The 19,417-nt window shown below is 35.3% G+C and overlaps 1 protein-coding gene across 2 annotated transcripts in view; it reads right to left on the bottom strand.

Annotated features, from left to right (window-relative positions):
- Positions 1-10,615: 10,615 nt before the first annotated feature.
- The window catches only part of LOC121956347 (MBT domain-containing protein 1-like), a 28,595-nt gene continuing 19,793 nt past the window's right edge, over positions 10,616-19,417 (bottom strand). For both annotated transcript variants that reach the window (XM_042504509.2, XM_042504510.2), the window contains one exon: positions 10,616-19,406. In XM_042504509.2, the coding sequence (XP_042360443.1) occupies positions 19,300-19,406 (107 nt within the window). In that variant the 3' untranslated portion in view covers positions 10,616-19,299. The remainder of the gene's footprint in view (positions 19,407-19,417) is intronic.

Raw genomic sequence — 19,417 nt, 5'->3', positions numbered from 1 at the left:
TAGTATGGCGAAAAATGTCAAAAATTGTCATGTCCCAAAAACAGCTCAAAATAGCTGAAAACTACATTTAATAATGTGGTGAGAAACGTCATGGCATAGAATGTTGCAAAAACGACCCAAAACACCATAAAATGACATGTCGAAAAAATGACTGAAAAGGCAATGCTATAGTATGGCAAAAATGTCAATAAATGACATGTCCCAAAAAAAGCTTAAAACACCTGGAAACCACATAACATAGCATGCCAAGAGACGCCATGGCATTGAATGTTGCATAAAAAGGCCAAAAATTACATAATATGACATGTCGAAAAATGGGTCAAAAGGCAAGGCTATAGTATGGCCAAAAATGTCAAAAATGTCATGTCCCAAAAACAGCTTAAAACACCTGGAAAACACATAAAATAGCGTGCTGAGAAACGCCATGGCATAGAATGTTGCATAAAAGGGCCAAAACTACCATAATATGACATGTCGAAAAATAAGCCAAAAGGCAAGGCTATAGTATGGCGAAAAATGTCAAAAATGTCATGTCCCAAAAACAGCTCAAAATAGCTGAAAACTACATTAAATAGCGTGGTGAGACACGCCATGGCATATAATGTTGCAAAAACAACCCCAAACACCATAAAATGACATGTCGAAAAAATGACTGAAAAGGCAATGCTATAGAATGGCAAAAATGTCAATAAATGACATGTCCCAAAAACAGCTTAAAACACCTGGAAAACACATAAAATAGCTTGCCGAGAAACGCCATGGCATTGAACGTTGCATAAAAAGGCCAAAAATGACATAATATGACATGTCGAAAAATGAGCCAAAAGGCAAGGCTATAGTATGGCGAAAAATGTCAAAAATGTCATGTCCCAAAAACAGCTTAAAACACCTGGAAAACACAAAATAGCGTGCCGAGACACGTCATGGCATAGAATGTTGCAAAAACAACCCAAAACACCATAAAATGACATGTCAAAAAATGTGCCAGAAGGCAAGGCTATAGTATGGCGAAAAATGTCAAAAATGTCATGTCCAAAAAACAGTTCAAAATAGCTGAAAATTACATTAAACCGCGTGGTGAGACACGCCATGGCATAGAATGTAGCACGAGGGCCAAAACACCATAAAATGACATGTCGAAAAAATGACCAAAAAGGCAAGGCTATAGTATGACAAAAATGTCAAAAATGTCATGTCCCAAAAACAGCTTAAAACACCTGGAAAACACATAAAATAGCGTGCCGAGAAACGCCATGGCATAGAATGTTGCATAAAAGGGCCAAAAATTACAAAATATGATATGTTGAAAAATGAGCCAAAAGGCAAGGCTATAGTATGGCGAAAAATGTCAAAAATGTCATGTCCCAAAAACAGCTCAAAATAGCTGAAAACTACATTTAATAATGTGGTGAGAAACGCCATGGCATATAATGTTGCAGAAACGACCCAAAAATACCATAAAATGACATGTCGAAAAAATGACTGAAAAGGTAATGCTATAGTATGGCAAAACTGTCAATAAATGACATGTCCCAAAAAACAGCTTAAAACACCTGGAAAACACACAAAATAGCTTGCCGAGAAACGCCATGGCATTGAACGTTGCATAAAAAGGCCAAAAATTACATAATATGACATGTCGAAAAATGAGCCAAAAGGCAAGGCTATAGTGTGGCGAAAAATGTCAAAAATGTCATGTCCCCAAAACAGCTCAAAATAGCTGAAAACTACATTTAATAATGTGGTGAGAAACGTCATGGCATAGAATGTTGCAAAAACGACCCAAAACACCATAATATGACATATTGAAAAAATGACAAAAAAGGCAATGCTATAGTATGGCAAAAATGTCAACAAATGTCATGTCCCAAAATCATTTTAAAACTGCTGTAAACCACATGAAATAGCATGTCAAGACAAGCCATGGCATAGAATGTAGCAAAAACAACTCAAAACACCATAAAATGACATGTCGAAAAATGAGCCAAAAGGCAAGGCTATAGTATGGGGAAAAATGTCAATAAATGACATGTCCCAAAAAAAGCTTAAAACACCTGGAAACCAAATAAAATAGCGTGCCGAGAAACGCCATGGCATTGAACGTTGCATAAAAAGGCCAAAAATTACATAATATGACATGTCGAAAAATGAGCCAAAAGGCAAGGCTATAGTATGGCGAAAAATGTCAAAAATGTCATGTCCTAAAAACAGCTTAAAACACCTGGAAAACACATAAAATAGCGTGCCGAGACACGTCATGGCATAGAATGTTGCAAAAACAACCCAAAACACCATAAAATGACATGTCAAAAAATGTGCCAAAAGGCAAGGCTATAGTATGGCGAAAAATGTCAAAAATGTCATGTCCCAAAAACAGTTCAAAATAGCTGAAAATTACATTAAACCGCGTGGTGAGACACGCCATGGCATAGAATGTAGCACGAGGGCCAAAACTACCATAATATGACATGTCGAAAAATGACCAAAAAAGGCAATGCTATAGTATGGCAAAAATGTCAATAAATGACATGTCCCAAAAACAGCTCAAAATAGCTGAAAACTACATTAAATAGCGTGGTGAGACACGCCATGGCATATAATGTTGCAAAAACAACCCAAAACACCATAATATGACATGTCGAAAAATGAGTCAAAAGGCAAGGCTATAGTATGGCGAAAAATGTCAAAAATGTCATGTCCCAAAAACAGCTAAAAACACCTGGAAATCACATTAAAATAGCGTGCTGAGAAACGCCATGGCATAGAATGTTGCATAAAAGGGCCAAAACTAGCATAATACGACGTGTCAAAAACTGAGCCAAAAGGCAAGGCTATAGTATGGCGAAAAATGTCAAAAATTGTCATGTCCCAAAAACAGCTCAAAATAGCTGAAAACTACATTAAATCGCGTGATGAGACACGCCATGGCATATAATGTTGCAAAAACGACCCCAAACACCATAAAATGACATGTCGAAAAAATGACTAAAAAGGCAATGCTATAGTATGGCGAAAATGTCAATAAATGATATGTCCCAAAAACAGTTTAAAATAAGTGGAAACCACATGAAATAGTGTGCCGAGAGACACCATGGCATAGAATGTAGCACATGAGGGTCAAAACTACCATAATACGTCATAATAGAATGTTGCAAAAACGACCCAAAACACCATAATATGACATATTGAAAAAATGACGAAAAAGGCAATGCTATAGTATGGCAAAAATGTCAAAAATGTCATGTCCCAAAATGATTTTAAAACTGCTGTAAACCACATAAAATAGCATGTCAAGACAAGCCATGGCATAGAATGTAGCAAAAACAACCCAAAACACCATAAAATGACATGTCGAAAAAATGACCAAAAGGCATTGCTATAGTATGGCAAAAATGTCAATAAATGACATGTCCCAAAAACAGCTTAAAACACCTGGAAAACACATAAAATAGTGTGCCGAGACACGCCATGGCATAGAATGTTGCATAAAAGGGCCAAAACTACCATAATACGGCATGTCAAAAAATGAGCCAATAAGCAAGGCAATAGTATGGCGAAAAATGTCAAAAATGTAATGTCGGAAAAACATCTCAAAAAAGCTGAAAACTACATTAAATAGCGTGGAGAGACACGCCATGGCATATAATGTTGCAAAAACGACGCAAAACCGCATAAAATAACACATTGAAAAAATGACCAAAAAGGCAATGCTATAGTATGGTAAAAATGTCAATAAATGACATGTCCCAAAAACAGATTAAAACACCTGGCAACCAAATAAAATAGTGTGCCGAGAAACGCCATGGCATATAATATAGCACATGAGGGCCAAAACTACTATAATACGACATGTCGAAAAATGACCCAAAAGGCAAGGCTATAGTATGATGAAAAAAAAAAAAAAGTCCAAAAAATAGCTCAAAACAGCTGAAAACCACCTAATATATCATGCTGAGACATGTGACATGGCATAGAATGTTTCATATAAGGGCCAAAAACAGCATAATATGACATGTCTAAAAATGACACAAAAGGCAATACAATAGTATAGAGAAAAAGTCAAAAAATGTAATGTCCGAAAAACACCTCAACAGCTGAAAACCACATAAAATAGCGTTGTGAGACACGCCATGGCTTATAATCTTTCAAAATGTCAAAAAATGACATTTTCCAAAAACAAATGAAAACTGCTGGAAACGACATAAAATGGTGTGCCCAGACACGCTATGGCATAGAATATGGCATTAAAAGGGCCAAAAAATTATACACAATATAGATATTATATACACGTCGAAAAAATGGCAATACTATAGTATGGCTATATGTCAAAAAATGACATCCCCAAAAACAGCTTAAAACAGCTGGAAACTGCATAAAATAGCATGCTGAGACACACCGTGGCATAGAATGTTGCATAAATGGACGAAAACACCATAATTCGACATGTCAAAAAAAATGACCAGAAAGGCAGTAAGGCAAAAAAGTAAAAAAATGACATGTCTCAAATAAAGGTAAAAACAGCTGAAAGCCACATAAAGTAGTGGGCAAAAAGCAATACTATAGTATAGCGAAAAATAATAATCAAAAAAATGTCCCAAAAACTGTGTGAAACAGCTGAAAACCACCATAAATAGCGCGCCGAGACATGCCAAGGCATAAAATGCTGCAAAAACATCCAAAAACACAATCATATGACATGTTGAAAAATGACCAAAAAAGGCAATACTATAGTACGGCAAAAATGTCAGAAAATGACATGTCCAAAAATAGCTTCAAACTGCTGAAAACCATATTAAATAGTACATCAAGACACACCATGGCAAAAACCACCAAAAACACCATAATATCACATGTCAAAGAAATTACCCAGAGGGCAATACTATAGTATGGCGAAAAATGTCAAAAAATGACATGTCCCAAAAACAGCTTAAAACTGCTGAAAACCACATAAAATAGCCCATGAAGACATGCCAAGGCATAAAATGGTGCAAAACTAAAAACACTATAATATGGCATGTTGACAAAATGACCCAAAAAGCAATACTATATTATGGCAAAAATGTCAAAAAATGAAAAATGTCCAACAGCTGAAAACAGAATAAAATAGCCTGCCAAGACACCATAGTATAAAATGTTGCAAAAACCGCCAAAAACACTGTAATATGGATTGTCAAAAAAAAAAATGACCAAAAGGCAATACCATAGTATGGCTAAAACATCAAAAAAAGACATGTCCCAGAAACAGCTTAAGACATATTTTTAGTCCATTTTTGGACATCCTTGGTAAAAAAAACCACTGAAAACCATATTAAACCTCATAAAATAGCATGCCCAGCCTCGCCATTGCATAGGATGTTGCAAAAAGGACCGAAAATAAATGTAAATGTATAAGTAAATGCCATACTATGGTATGGCAAAAATGTCAAAATATGACATGTCCAAAAACCAGCTTAAAATCACATAAAATAGAATACTAATACACATCATAGCAGAAAAGGTTGCAAAATTGGCCTAAAACAACATAATTTAGTATTTTGAAAAAAACGACCAAAAATGCCATAGTATGCTATAGTATGGCAAAAAATTACAAACTATGACACATTCAAAAACCAGCTGAAAACCACACACAATAGCATGCAGAGATGTATCATAGCATAGAATGTTGCAAAAATGGCCCAAATCACCATATTTTAGCATGGCAAAAAAATGCGAAAAATATCCAAAAACCAACTGAAAACCACATAAAATAGCTTGCTGAGACACATCATAGCATAAAAACTTGTGAAAATGTTCTAAAACACCACAATATACCATGTCCATTTTAAATAGCATGCTGAGACACGTCATAGCACAGGATGTTGCAAAATTTCCCAAAACTGCATAATTTAGCATGTTGAAAAAACAACCAAAATGCCATACTATGATATGGCGAAAAATTACAAACTATGACATATTCAAAAAACAGCTGAAAATCACATAAATTATTAAACTGAGACTAATCACCGCATAGAATGTTGCAAAAACATCTTAAAACACCATAATTTATCATGTTGTTAAAATTACAAAAAAATCTCAAAATATGACGTGTCCAAAAAATAGCTGAAAAACACTTCAGATAGCATGTCTAGATGCATCATAGCATAAAATGGCCCAAAACACCATATTTAGCTCGTCGAAAAACGTCTGAAAATACCGTACTTTAGTAGGGCTGTTACAATCCTAAGTTAAAAGTCTAGGGACAAAGGGAAGCAACCCAGCGCCGATGTGTTAGAACAGGCGGAAATGCCGTTTATTGTTCAGCGAATGAACGACTGAATGAATGACAGCAAAACAAGTGGGTAACACAGAAACAAAGGGAGAGTGCGGCGGGTGGCAGCAAATAAAAGAAACATTTAAAACAAATCTTATGCCTGACCAAACCAACCCCACAGGCCTAATACAATTAGCTTACAAATGTTGAATATCTTGACTACACTATACAAACCTGTACAAAAATACAACCAGTGCAGCCACCCATAAGGCCTAATGTAACAGGCAAATAATTACCTAAGGTGTGGCGCGATGACAGTATGTTTTTACAAGACAAAGACAAACCAAAAACTAATTTAGAGACCAGCCCCCTTACACACGAGTTACAAACATGATCAAATGTTGAGTTTAACAACCAAAAGTAAACTAGCATCGAACAAACCAGAAGCACAGAGGCGGGCTGTTCACATTAAAGAACAGCTGCCCACTCGCCAACACACTCAAGACATATATAGTCAGGGCCAACTCACAATTGCAGCTGGCACCCAACGAGAGGGAGGAAGGAGGGACAGCTGGCGGCAGGAAGGCATGGCGAGGAGGAACCAACCCCCCGCAACACGGAAAGGGAGTCCCTGATGACGTGGCAAATCCCAGATGACTTCACCTTCCCCAGTCACTCTGTTGAGATAAATTGACTGCCATAAGCTTCAGATACAGGAAAAAACAATGTCAACGCCAGTTCCTTTAACAATGGCGAAAAATGTCAAAATATGACGTGTCTAAAAAGCAGCTGAAAAGGCCATAAAATAGCATGCAGAGAGACGTCATAGCATAGAATGATGCAAAAACGGCCCAAAACACCATTATATAGCATGTCAAAAAACAACCAAAAATGCCATACTATAGTATGGCCATTAGTGTTTTGACTTTTTGGTATGATTTTGGACGACATACTACAGTAAGACACTTTCACATTTTTTGACATGCTACACCATGGCTTTTTTAAGTGGTATCGACTGAAGTGCATACATACAACAATCTGCAACTTGCTGCCAAAGTTTCCTTGTGTAATTTAAGTTGTTTGTCAATAACAGTCTCAATAAAAAACTGTAGATAAATCTTATTTTAAGAAACATTTTCTGTGTGTTGTGTCTTTCAGCTGTTCAGGTTCAGGCTCACCCCACCCAGCAGATGTCCTTCCACCCCTCTGCTAACTGAACCCGGTCAGTAACAATTGGATTCAAGAGCGAGGAAGACGAGCATTACTGTGTGACGAAAAGCCCCTGAATTTTCCCAAACAACTTGTAACATTCCCCCCCTCCCACTATAAATTAACACGTCCTTATTTTTACCCTCATCTTTTAGACAGAGAGACGTGTCTGGATTTTTAAATGTAAATACAGACTGTGTTCACACAGTGGGAGTGAAGACAATAAATGGTGGAAAGTTTTAGACCGACGACAGTGGAAACAGTTTTTCTCCCCGGCTCATCTCCTCTGTCCTTTTACAGACTAATCCTGTTCATTCATAATAAAACTACTGAATAAAAAAGCCGTGTCCCTGAAGTTCAGTATTTGGTTTAAAATGTAAACTACAGGTAATGTATTTGCTGTCTGGCAGGGTGAAATTACAACATCACTATTTATGTCTGTTGAATATAAGAATACAGCTGGTTAGCTCAGCATCAAGACTGGAAATAGAAGGACACGGTCACACACACACACACACACACACACACACACACACACACACACACACACACACACACACACGCACACGCTCTCTCTCACTCACATACATATATGTATAGGTTTAGGAAGTTAAGGTGAATTAACATGGCAAACTAATTAATATTTAAACAATTTATACACATATTTTGCCTTACCACCTCACAAATCAAAACAATCTTCTTAAAGTGATCTTGTCAATCATAGAGGGTTGATGCAGTTCAATTTTACGCTACAATCGTAATAAAATGTGAAAGAAAAAACCACTTAGCATAACGTCAAAAAACATAATATAGCATGTCTGAAAAACAGCTGAAAATCACAGAAAGTAGCATGAATGGGTTATATTCTGTCAATTTTTGAAACGACACACCATAGTGTGATGTTTCGTCCATTTTTGAATAACATACTAAAGTATGACATTTTTATTGTTCTTTTTTTTTTACTTTTTCACTTAGACTTTTTTATGATGTCTTTTTTTGACATAGTATACTTGCCTTTTTATAGTAAAACATTTTTTGAACCATTTTAGTGTGAATTTCATGAAATACTGTGCAATGACATTTTTTTTATGACAAATTAAAGTATGACAGTTTTTTAAATGAAATAACAATGCAAAAAAATTTACAGATGCCAGGTACTATTTTCAGCAGTGTAATTATCCAGTTTTGGTGTTTTGGGCATTAGGACAGTGTATGTGGTATATTAACAAAGACAAGAATGAACCCTAAAAGAGAGGATAAATCCATCGTACAATCTGATTATTCTAAGATGTCAACATCCAAGTTTGTGTATCACATCCAACTCTGGAGAACGAAAATGCATGTTTCTGGCTAGATAACCGTAATGTGAGCTTTCTTTTATTTTACTTCAAACAAAAAAAAAGGACATAAGCATCCTACCCGATCATCCCAAAAATCAGGTGATTTTGCTGACCCCAGATCTGATGAGTGGTGTCCAGAGGTCCAAGAGGTAAACACATTTGCCTGCTGACACTCTGCTTTTAGAGGCCTGGATACATGGAGCAGAGACTAAGAAGAAAAAGTTTAGTTGAATTGTCCAGTTAATTTTTTGAAAATGTGACTTTACCGATGTTATTTACACTTACCTCCATTTGTAATTGGCTGTTCCCCTTCAGCATCAGGACATCTGTTTCCTTCTGTTAGGTTAAAACAGCTTTTTAAACAACATGAACATTTTTAAAAAGCCTTTTAAAAAAAAACATTAAACATTAATTTTGTACAGTGTCTACTTTTAAATTGCTAAAAACCCAAACAAAACTGGATAAGATAATGTTAATGTCTCAATGCAGTGTTTGCACTGACAAGGAATGTCACTTCAACCAACAAAGTTCTTAAAACTATCTTAAGTTTTTCTGAGAGCTGAAGAAAAATATCTCACTGTGTCAAAAATGTTTAACAGGTTTTACTTAAAGCTAAGATTTTAATTTAATAATCATTCTAAAAAGGATTTGTTCAGATGCACTTTTGCAGGGCTAACCCAAGAACTGTAAAATAGAGATGGATGACATGACAGCAAAACAAAACGCAAAGCATAAACACCTCATTCGCCGCCAGGTGGCCAGGCTCAGTATCAGTCACAAAGCCCCCCCCACCCAAAAAAAAAAACAAAATTGGGGGTTTGACATAATTATTGACAGCTGTGTGACCCAATCGGTGTACTCGGGATCAATGGATGGCGGGAAACGGATTTTCAGAGATCGCTACAGCCAGACTCTGGCTCCAAACGATGTCATCAGTGCAAGATGGCAGCAACTGTATCTGGGACATTTTACCTTTATTTTTGTACAGCAGGGTTAAGTGGAGACGTGTCAAATATCTTTTTATACAGTTAACGGGGTATCTGAAGCCATTCTGACAAAAACACCAGACTCCACTGAAAAAAAAAAGTTATTTTACTCCGCTGATGAACAGCTGCTCCATCACCTGTTGTGGAAGTTAAAAATGAGAAAATATAGTGTACAATTAAAATGATATTGATTTTTTAAAGGTGAATAAAATATTTTTGTAAAAAAACATATGTTTTGCTGCAGCCCCGTGCACAGCAGAACATCGCTTAGCTTCTGTGTCAGTGTTGTGGGACTGTACTTTATTTATCAGAGTACATAAAATACTACCCTTGCAAGTTGTATTTCCCTCACCTGAGCCAAAATCAAAAACATGAGTCCCTCCTCAGTGCTTACATTTTTAAAAAATGTCTAACCTGTTTTGCAGAGAGAGGCCGGCGAGGCGACTCTGAGCACTCACACATACTTTGTTCATATTAATGTCTGCGGTGTTAACATGACAGAATAGAACGACTTCCAGTCACATAATCTGGGTGTGTTTAGTCCGATTTTGAGAAATTCAATTCAGCCCGATTTCAGTCTGACTAACATGTTTACATTTATTTTAAAAGTAAAGTTTTGGTCAGACTAACAATAATTTGACTTTTTCTAACATCATGTGAATATAGTGATTGAGTTTACCACAATGCACTGGGGTTGTGTCAATAGATGAATCACATCAGGTATTAGTATTATCACAAGGACAATCTGACTATGGAGAAGACACTTAAGCTGCTGAAACTTTGTACTGAAATAAAACACACAAAAATAATGCTAGAAGTAAAGCAAGAACTTAAAAAAAAATCTTTATTTTCTCATAACTTTATTGCATAAAAATGTAAAGTAAGTCATCTAAATGTAATCATTTCTTCACAATCATGCTGCCAAAAATTGCACAATGTATTAAAAAAAGCTTCATGTAAGTTAACATCAGTACATAACTACAATTCTTTTGTCATACACTTACAGTATATAGATGTCTATCTATATATAGATTTAATAAAAAATGAAACAAAAAAAAAGTATGTTTTGATGAGCTCAGTAAACATCGTGTTCACAGCACGAACATGTGGACCAAATGGACATTTACAGTATTGGCAGGTTTCCATAAACAGAATATCAGTGTGGGACACAAAAAGAGTAAAATATCAACTTTTTTTTTTATCCATGTATTTAAAGTATAAATAAATACAACTTGCTGAGCTAACTTGTTTCAGCCTAATGCAAAGAGTCTTTTTTTGTTTTTTGTTGGCTCTGTCTTGCAGGTTTTTGAAGGCTTCCTGTGAAGAAGGTTTAAGTCTACATTTACAGATCAGAAATGTCTGGAACAGCAAGAAAACACGACAAAAGCTGGAATATTTGACCATTTTCAAATGATTGCTGTACCACAGACAGATGAAAATCAGATAATGTTCATACTTAGTAAGTCTCCATGAAAACCAGAGAGAAACCGTGGCTGCTGATAGTTCTGTGAAGTTCATGAGTTATGCCATGACGTCAGGTAAAAGTCTGTGTGATCATGATTTCATTATCTTTTAACTTTTTGAGTTTTAATGTCCAAAATCATGGATCCCTTTGTTTGAAAATTGATTTTATGCACATCAGGACTGCATCCATTTTCCACATCTTTTTGCGATTGGGTCCAAACTCTGTACAACGGTAAAACCGGATTCTGTCTCAAGACTCCGACTTAAGTCCAAAGACCTGGACACAATCCGATTTTAAAACCGAAATATGTCCCACGCCTCTTATGTCAAGATAACCCATGACTTTGGCTTAATTATGTCCAAAATGGTTTACTTGTTTTTGTACTAGTCTTGGAATTTTGCTGATCCAGTTTTGGTCTTAGTCTTGGTTCAGTTGCAATTTATCCATTTTTTTTACCTGATTATAGTCCTTTCATCTCAAGAAGTTAATCAATTTCTGATGTAGATTTAATTATCTCCAACCAAAGTCCAAAATTTATACCCAATCAAAGATCTCAAATATTAAAACTTTGAAGTTTTGACGATGACTACACTGAATACAACATCTCCATAATGATAAACAGTTATGATCATCATTTAACTATTTGATAAATGCAAACAAACCTTGGAATTCATATGAAATTCTGATTAAAAACTGAAAAGCAACCACAGCTGATCTTGGTTTTTTTTAGACTCATTGCAAGACTGTTTTTGTCTTTAGGGTCCAAAACCCACAGTATATGAAAACACTGCCACTTTAGTAAGTCACTTTAAAACCCACCTATAAAAACCATCAAAACATCCCTCCCATTACTGACGTATACACATAACATCACAAACTGACACGGGAGACGGCAAAATTCAAGGATTTAAATCACACCAATCCTTAAACTGAGATACTGTCACCTTTAAACACATGTCAATCATTTTCTCCGTATACAAAATCTTTCGCAAGTGCTCAAAATACATCTTCTTCACCGGTTGACAGGCAGTCTGTCGAAAAATCGTTCCATAAAAACTTTATCAAATGTGTATCAATAGCTAGCACCAATATACGAATAAGACAGGTGAACGTTACAAAAAGACAACAGACGACACGCAGTAACTTGAGTGTGAAATTTAAGAAAACAGCACTCGATTAGTGCACGACACGCTCAGATTGATGCACGCACACAGTTTTGAGTTTAAAACACACACACACACACTTAACACAGCCAGCCCTGTAACACTTGATTTGTGCGTTGTCATCGTGCCTGTCCCTCCAGGAAAACAGGCACCTACATTACATCAGTATGGAAGCCCACTGTGAAATAAAGTAGCTTAAAACTTCGACATGGGGAAACCAAAAACATGCCTGAAATTAAAAGAAATATGAGATATCAAGTGAAAAATTATGACTTTTAAATGTTTCTAAGTAAAAATTATGAGATATTAAGTCAACATTGTATGATAACAATTCAAAACTATGGGACAGCAGGTCTCATGAGATAAGTCATAATTTAAGTCAAAATTATAAAATGAGTCAAAATTAGGAGACATTCAGTCAAATGCTATCAATACTAATATTATTGTATTAATATTATTGTAATATTATGTCTTATAAGGTAAGTCAAACTAATGAGAAATGACATTAGTATGAGATAATAAATCACAAATATGTCAAAATATTGAGATATCATTTAAAAGTATGGAAAGGACAAATGAATGTGATATTAAATCAAAATAATAAAAAAGGTCAGAATTATGAGACTTTCAGTTAAAACAATACTGTTCTAATTTAATGCAATGAAATATTAAGTCTTATGAGGTGAGTAACATTAATGAGAAAAGTCAAACGTATGTGAAAATAATAAGATACTTAAAAGTATGAGATAAGTCAAAATGATGTGATATCAAGTCAAGATTTAAAAAATAAATCAACTGATACTGTACTAAATGAATGCAATAAAATATTAAGTCTTATGAGGTAAGTAAAATTAATGAGAAGGATCAAAGTATGAGATTATAAAAATATGGGATAGGTCAAAATAATGTGACATCAAGTAAAATAATTTTAAAAAAGTCAAAATTATACATAAGTCTACTTATATGCTACTTATTCAGCACTATGGGATAGCAAGTCTTAAGGAAAAAGTCAAATTATGAAATGTTAAATCAAATTTATGAGATATTAAGTCAAAATTAGAAGATATCATTATGAGTCTAAATTTTTAGCTGCTTTACAAAAAGTATAAGATAAGTCATTTTTTTAAGCTAGTACAAATTAAGTTATAAAATAACTTACTAACTAATATAAGTTACTGAACTAAAATAAATTAATTACTCAGAATATTCAGTTTTAAGTTGAAATTGTGAGACAGAAAATCTAATTCTTAAGTTACTTAATACAATAAGTTTGTGGGTTTAGTTAAAATTGTGATATTAAAGATTTAAGTAAAAATGACTTTTAGTAAGCACTTTTATGTTTGTCATGTCTAAATTTGTTTATCTTTTTTCCTTTCTTGGCAGAAATAGGCTCCATAGTTTACATATAATTAAATACAAACATATCAGTTTAGATAATTAGCAGTGTTAATTTTTGCACCTGATATTCCAGAGATTGTTAGCTTTAATCACATTTTAGTTTAGCATTTGGCTTGTTTATTATTAATCTTAGGTAATACAAGCTAATTACATGTTTGTCTCCTTTTTTGCTGCATTTTAAATTTCACCGTGAAGCTCTGAATGTTTTCTTACTTATTTTTCTTTTCTTGTTGATCTGCATGTTTTTATGGTTTCTCAATGTTGCTGCTCCTTGTCTAATTTTCAGGACTGTTAATTATTTTTTCCACATTTTTTTTAAATAAAAGGATTGAAAATGTGAGTGCAAATTGTCAAAAAGCTTAATCAACTTCTGAAGATGTATATTTGGATGGCGAAGAGCATGGTTACCAGATTTTAACCCTTTGAAACCTGAGCAAATTTAAAAAGGTGGTAAAAAGGTAGTAAGTAAAAAGAAAAATTAGCAGTTTTTTAAAAAAGTACAAGAAAATCACCCAAAAATTAGAGGGAAAACATTAATGAATAAATAAATAAACAAAAAATGACTTGAAAAAAGTGCTTAAGTAATAATAATCCTATAAAATAACTGTATGATAATTTTCTAACTATACATGTAATTACTTTTTGGGCTTTTTTTAAAAAATGTTTTCCAAATCTACTAATTTCTTACAATTTGTGAAACAAATTGTAAATTGCTCACTGCCTTTCCCCCCATGTTTTCAAAAGAAAACAAATCATTTTTTGTACATTTAAATACAAATGTATGTGCACGAGAAAAGTAATACTGATCCAGGTTTTAAAGGGTTAATAAGATTTTTTGTCCTTGCGCACATTTGTCCTTGCGAATATCGTTATATATTTTGCCAATGTGCAACAATTTCATTGACCAAATGAACATTACTTATTAGATAAGATTCTGGCTTTCACTGTCGCTGCTGCGGCCTGAAGTAGCTGTTTATCTGTGCTAACTAGCCAACAAATTACAAAATATTAATTATCACAAGGGGCCCTCAAGGCCTCACTTGGCCCTTGGACTGCATATTGATCCCATCAGGGATGATATCAGTGAGGTTATGATTATGGTCAATATTCAGAGTGTCCAGAGAGCTGAAATGAGGAGGGACAGCTGGGCTTAAAATCAAATGCACATAAACTGACACACATTCAAAAATGGTTAATAAAACTCAATCGCTGCTTTTTAAAAATGACATTACTGGCATCTCATTGTCTCGACAAACATTTTCAGATACGTACACAAGCGAAGACAAAAACGACACTGAACATCACAGACAGAAAAAGCTGAAATCAAGATGCTGACGCGAGCAGAGTCGTTACTGTCAGCACCCACAAATGTAATCTGACACGTCAGGTTTCCCGAAATCTTTCTTCAGCCACGTCCGCACTAACAGGACTATTTAATGCAAGTTTTAAACATAATTTTTCTTCATTCTGGCCTTCACACACTGAGGCAGCATTTTCCTTGCAACTGATAGAACGTTCTTCATAACGGGAAAAATCTCTACTTGCGTTCGACATTTTAATAATATTTACCTTCACTGATAAATGACTCTAATTTAAATATTTGTTTGTATAATAATATTGTTTTTAGTGTTAAATCTGAAACATTTATTTCTATTCTTTCTGAACCTCAATTAAATTTATTACACATTTTTTTTAAATGTTTACCAACAGTTTATTTCAGAATGTGATCATCTTTACAACAAACTTTTTTTTTTTTTTAAATAATCTCTATTGTACCATATTTTATCATTTTGTTTTCCAACTTTTAAATTCTTAAGATTATTTTAATCATTATTTAATAAACTTTTTGTGAGGTATCAATAGTTAGTGAATGAAGACATATAATTACTCTTAGCTGTTAAACTACAATTAACTTGTTGAACAAGTTTAAGGAGTGTTTTTGTTGTTTATCGAGGGACGTCTAACTCTGTTTTTTCATCTTTTCATTGACACCCTGCTTCAAGTATTTACAGTTCCACACATGTAACCACTGAGCGGCCCGTTGTGAACACGCTGGTGACAGCTGAGAACATCCTGGTACAAAGTTCTTTTGGACATTTCAAAAACCAAAACAGGGATTTTAACTGCGAGCCTTAAAATTAAGAGTCTGACTCCCTAATCTCTTGCAGCTCATACAAAACAACTAAAATCTTCACTATGAACTGATTTGGGTCTTATTTCTTATTAAGTATCCAACAATGTTGAGTATCGTGCCTGAAATTCTTCAACACCAGACGATACCTGAGTTTCTGACTGATCCCAAAAGGACACTGCTGTTGATACCACACATAAGACCTGTGCTGAGATATAATAGATCACCTGTTTTTATTTAAAACAACATATTTGTTAATAATTATGAGATTAGGATCCCTTATTTACGAGATTCTTATTGCCTCTTTTCCCACATTTACAGAAAAAAATGAACTTTTCAGATGCATTTGTATGGATTGCATTCACTGAATCACATAAAAAAAAACATCGACACCTTATCTCATAATTACGAGATATGAGAAAAGATCTCATATTAAAAATTGGACTTTTCAGACATGTTTGCACTGATTGCATTTACTGAATTTAAAAAAAGACACCTTATCTTAATAATGAGATAAGCTCTCATAGTTATGAAATAAGAAAGGATAAGGATTAAGGATCTCGCGGTCGTTGTAAAACTCAAGATAAAACAATGAATAATGGCGCGATAGTGCCATCAATGAAGTAACCACAAATGGGATTGCTACTTGTAGTGTAAGCATTTAGCCAGGATCTCGTAACTACAAGATTCTGATCACGTAATTATAATAAAAAATCTCCTAAATACGAGATCAGGATCTCGCAATCGTTGCTAAACACAAGACAAGACACTTAATAATGGCGCTAGCACAATTAATCTGCTTATACTTCCTTCTCGGTATGAGACATTAGGAAATATTAATGTTTCTTAAAAATGAGGATGGCAGAAATATTAGCATGTCAACACTGCGAAGGCATTTCAGCATTTTGGGGTTGGAGTGAAAAGCCATATCTGACAAGCTGGAAGTTGCTCTCTTCCTGCAGGAGCTGTGAAACCAACGCTGGATGCTTTATGGATACAAATTTATATTTTAGAAATGCATCCAAGTCGGCTTGGTGGTGACTCAAAAAACTGTTGGCTAAAAATCCTCGAGGAGAACAGCTGAGGCAACCTGTCTGAGAGGACGCCTGTACACAAATCCAGCTCCCAACTTCTTCTGACATATCGAGTTTTACCACAAAACTAAAGCTATATGGAATATGTTTTAATGGTGCTGTTGATGGATTATTGCATATGGTCAGATGGCTGCATGTTTGGCTGCAATTTAGTGAATGCAATATGTACAAACACATCTGAAAAATTAAATTTGTAATATGAGAACGTATTTATATCTCGCAATTATGACATAAGGTGTCAATTTTGTTAATTTTTTTGGTAATTGAGTTAATGCAATCTGTACAAATGCATCTGAAAAGTTCTTTTTTTTCTGTAAATGTGGGAAAAAGGCAATAAGTGGCATCAAATAAAACGGCAACAGTTCTGAAACTCAAGTATCAAACTTGCACCAGTATTGAAAATCTGAAACGATACTCAGACCAACATTAATCTCTTATTGCAATCATTTGGACACTTATTTATTGCAGTTACTGTGACGGAGCCCTCTGAACTGATTTTTGGAACACAATGCATTTTTTCTAACGATGAGGATGTTTACGTAGAGAAGAATTCTGATAAAACACCTTCAGCAAAACTTCACTCACTTTTGGCTGGTTTTAAACTTTCCACCAAACTGATGCTGAACACACGACCGTATACACACGACATCATGCTGCAGCTAACAGATAATCCGGCCCGCTGAACAGGACTCCGTCATGACGCAGACTTTTTAGCAGTGGTTCAAAAAACAAAACCGGTACCTGCTGCGGCCCGTGTTGGCTGGTTTCTCTTTTCCTGGCGTCCCCACAAAACCTCAATCCTGAATCTAAGCCACAGTACTCACAGACGTTATCACACACACACATACAAAGTTCTTAATGACTGCTAATCTCAACATGACATTACACAGCATCCAATATCATAATAATGTCGAGTTCTGAGCCTCGAACACGACACACGAGCAAGTACAAACAACAAAGATGTTGCCGTTGAAAAATCATCATAAAAAAAGTATTTTCTTTCCCCTGTTGATTGGTTGTTTTTTTTTTTGTTTTTTTTTAAATCTCAGAGGAACAAAGATGAGTAACGCTACTGTCCTGGATGTACCGGTCCTACTTTCTCTATTTATCTCTATTTGTTTCTGTATTCTGGTTTTTTTTTGCCTTTGTTGCTCAGTTGTTAAGAGTCTAAAGGTGCGTTCAGACCAAATGCGAACAGACCCAAAATCAAAATAGCTTTCACTTGATTTGAACTATAGGATGTGCTTAACTACAAACCAAGTAAGCGCTAACCTTAGCGTTAGCTGCCCTCTCCAGTTTAGTTAGCACAGCTGTTAGCACAGCTGTTAGCACAGCTGTTATAGGTGAATATTTGTAAGTTCAAGTCAAGTCAATTCTATTAATAAAGCCCATTATCACAAATCACAGTTTGCGTCAGAGGGCTTTATAGCAGATGACATCCCTTAGACCCCTCACATCGACTAAGGAAAAACTCCCCCTCACTGCTCAGCACGCGACCTAAAGCAGTCTATCCGTCACTCATTCAGTCTGCTATCAGGCTGCCCGCATTTGGTCTGAACACACACCTTTAGAGTGTGTAGTGACACAGCGATAGAACCATTTTCTTTCACATGGCTTTGAAATCAACACTGTAAAAAGGGTATTTTTTGTTGTTGAGAAAGCCAAGAAAGGGAGATGGCGAGTGGGATTTGGGGCAAAGAAAAAAGGAGGAAGAAAGAAGAAAAAATCTTGTGGGGCGGGGATAAATCTATTGATCTTAAAGTTGTCAGTTAAAATGTAGCGGGTCAAATAAAAATACTGGAGTTGGCTCCACCAACTGCTCGTTATTAAATGGTTACTTAAGCCCAAAATTTAGAGAAACTGTACCAAGGACAAGCCCTTACGATGCTAAATGGAGACAATGCCCCAGACTACATTATCAAGCTTTCAGTGCTGTTATAAATATCGTAAATACGTGTTGACGACCTTTGCTGAGCAACTTTCTGCACAAAGACAAAGACTGAGGGTGAAAAAATGGAGGACGGTCATCAGGCACAGACAACAAAAAGCCGAATGTGTGGCGTTCACACAGGAAAAAAAAAGGAGTGTTTGACCGAAATAAACGGAGTCATGTGGCTATCAACAGGTAGCATGTTTAAAGTGTGTCCAAAAAGATTTCTATAAAAAAAAATCACAGTAGATGAGTTTGATGAGGATTGTAGCTGATAACTCAAGAGACAGATGGATGGAGAAAAAGAGAGAGGCAGAGAGGGAAGGATGAGGCCTACTGGTCCTGGATCCTGAATCCTGCAGAAGATCCGTTTGTTTCTGTTTCAGTCCTTTCAGAAGATAATTCACTTCCTTCCACGTTCTCTTCTTTAATCCGTGAACCTGTTGGAGGC

The sequence above is a fragment of the Plectropomus leopardus genome, chromosome 18 (assembly GCF_026936395.1).
Source record: "Plectropomus leopardus strain MGB_pleo_1.0 chromosome 18, ASM2693639v1, whole genome shotgun sequence".
Taxonomy (NCBI): Eukaryota; Metazoa; Chordata; class Actinopteri; order Perciformes; family Serranidae; genus Plectropomus; species Plectropomus leopardus.
This window is presented reverse-complemented; position numbering and strand designations above follow the sequence as displayed.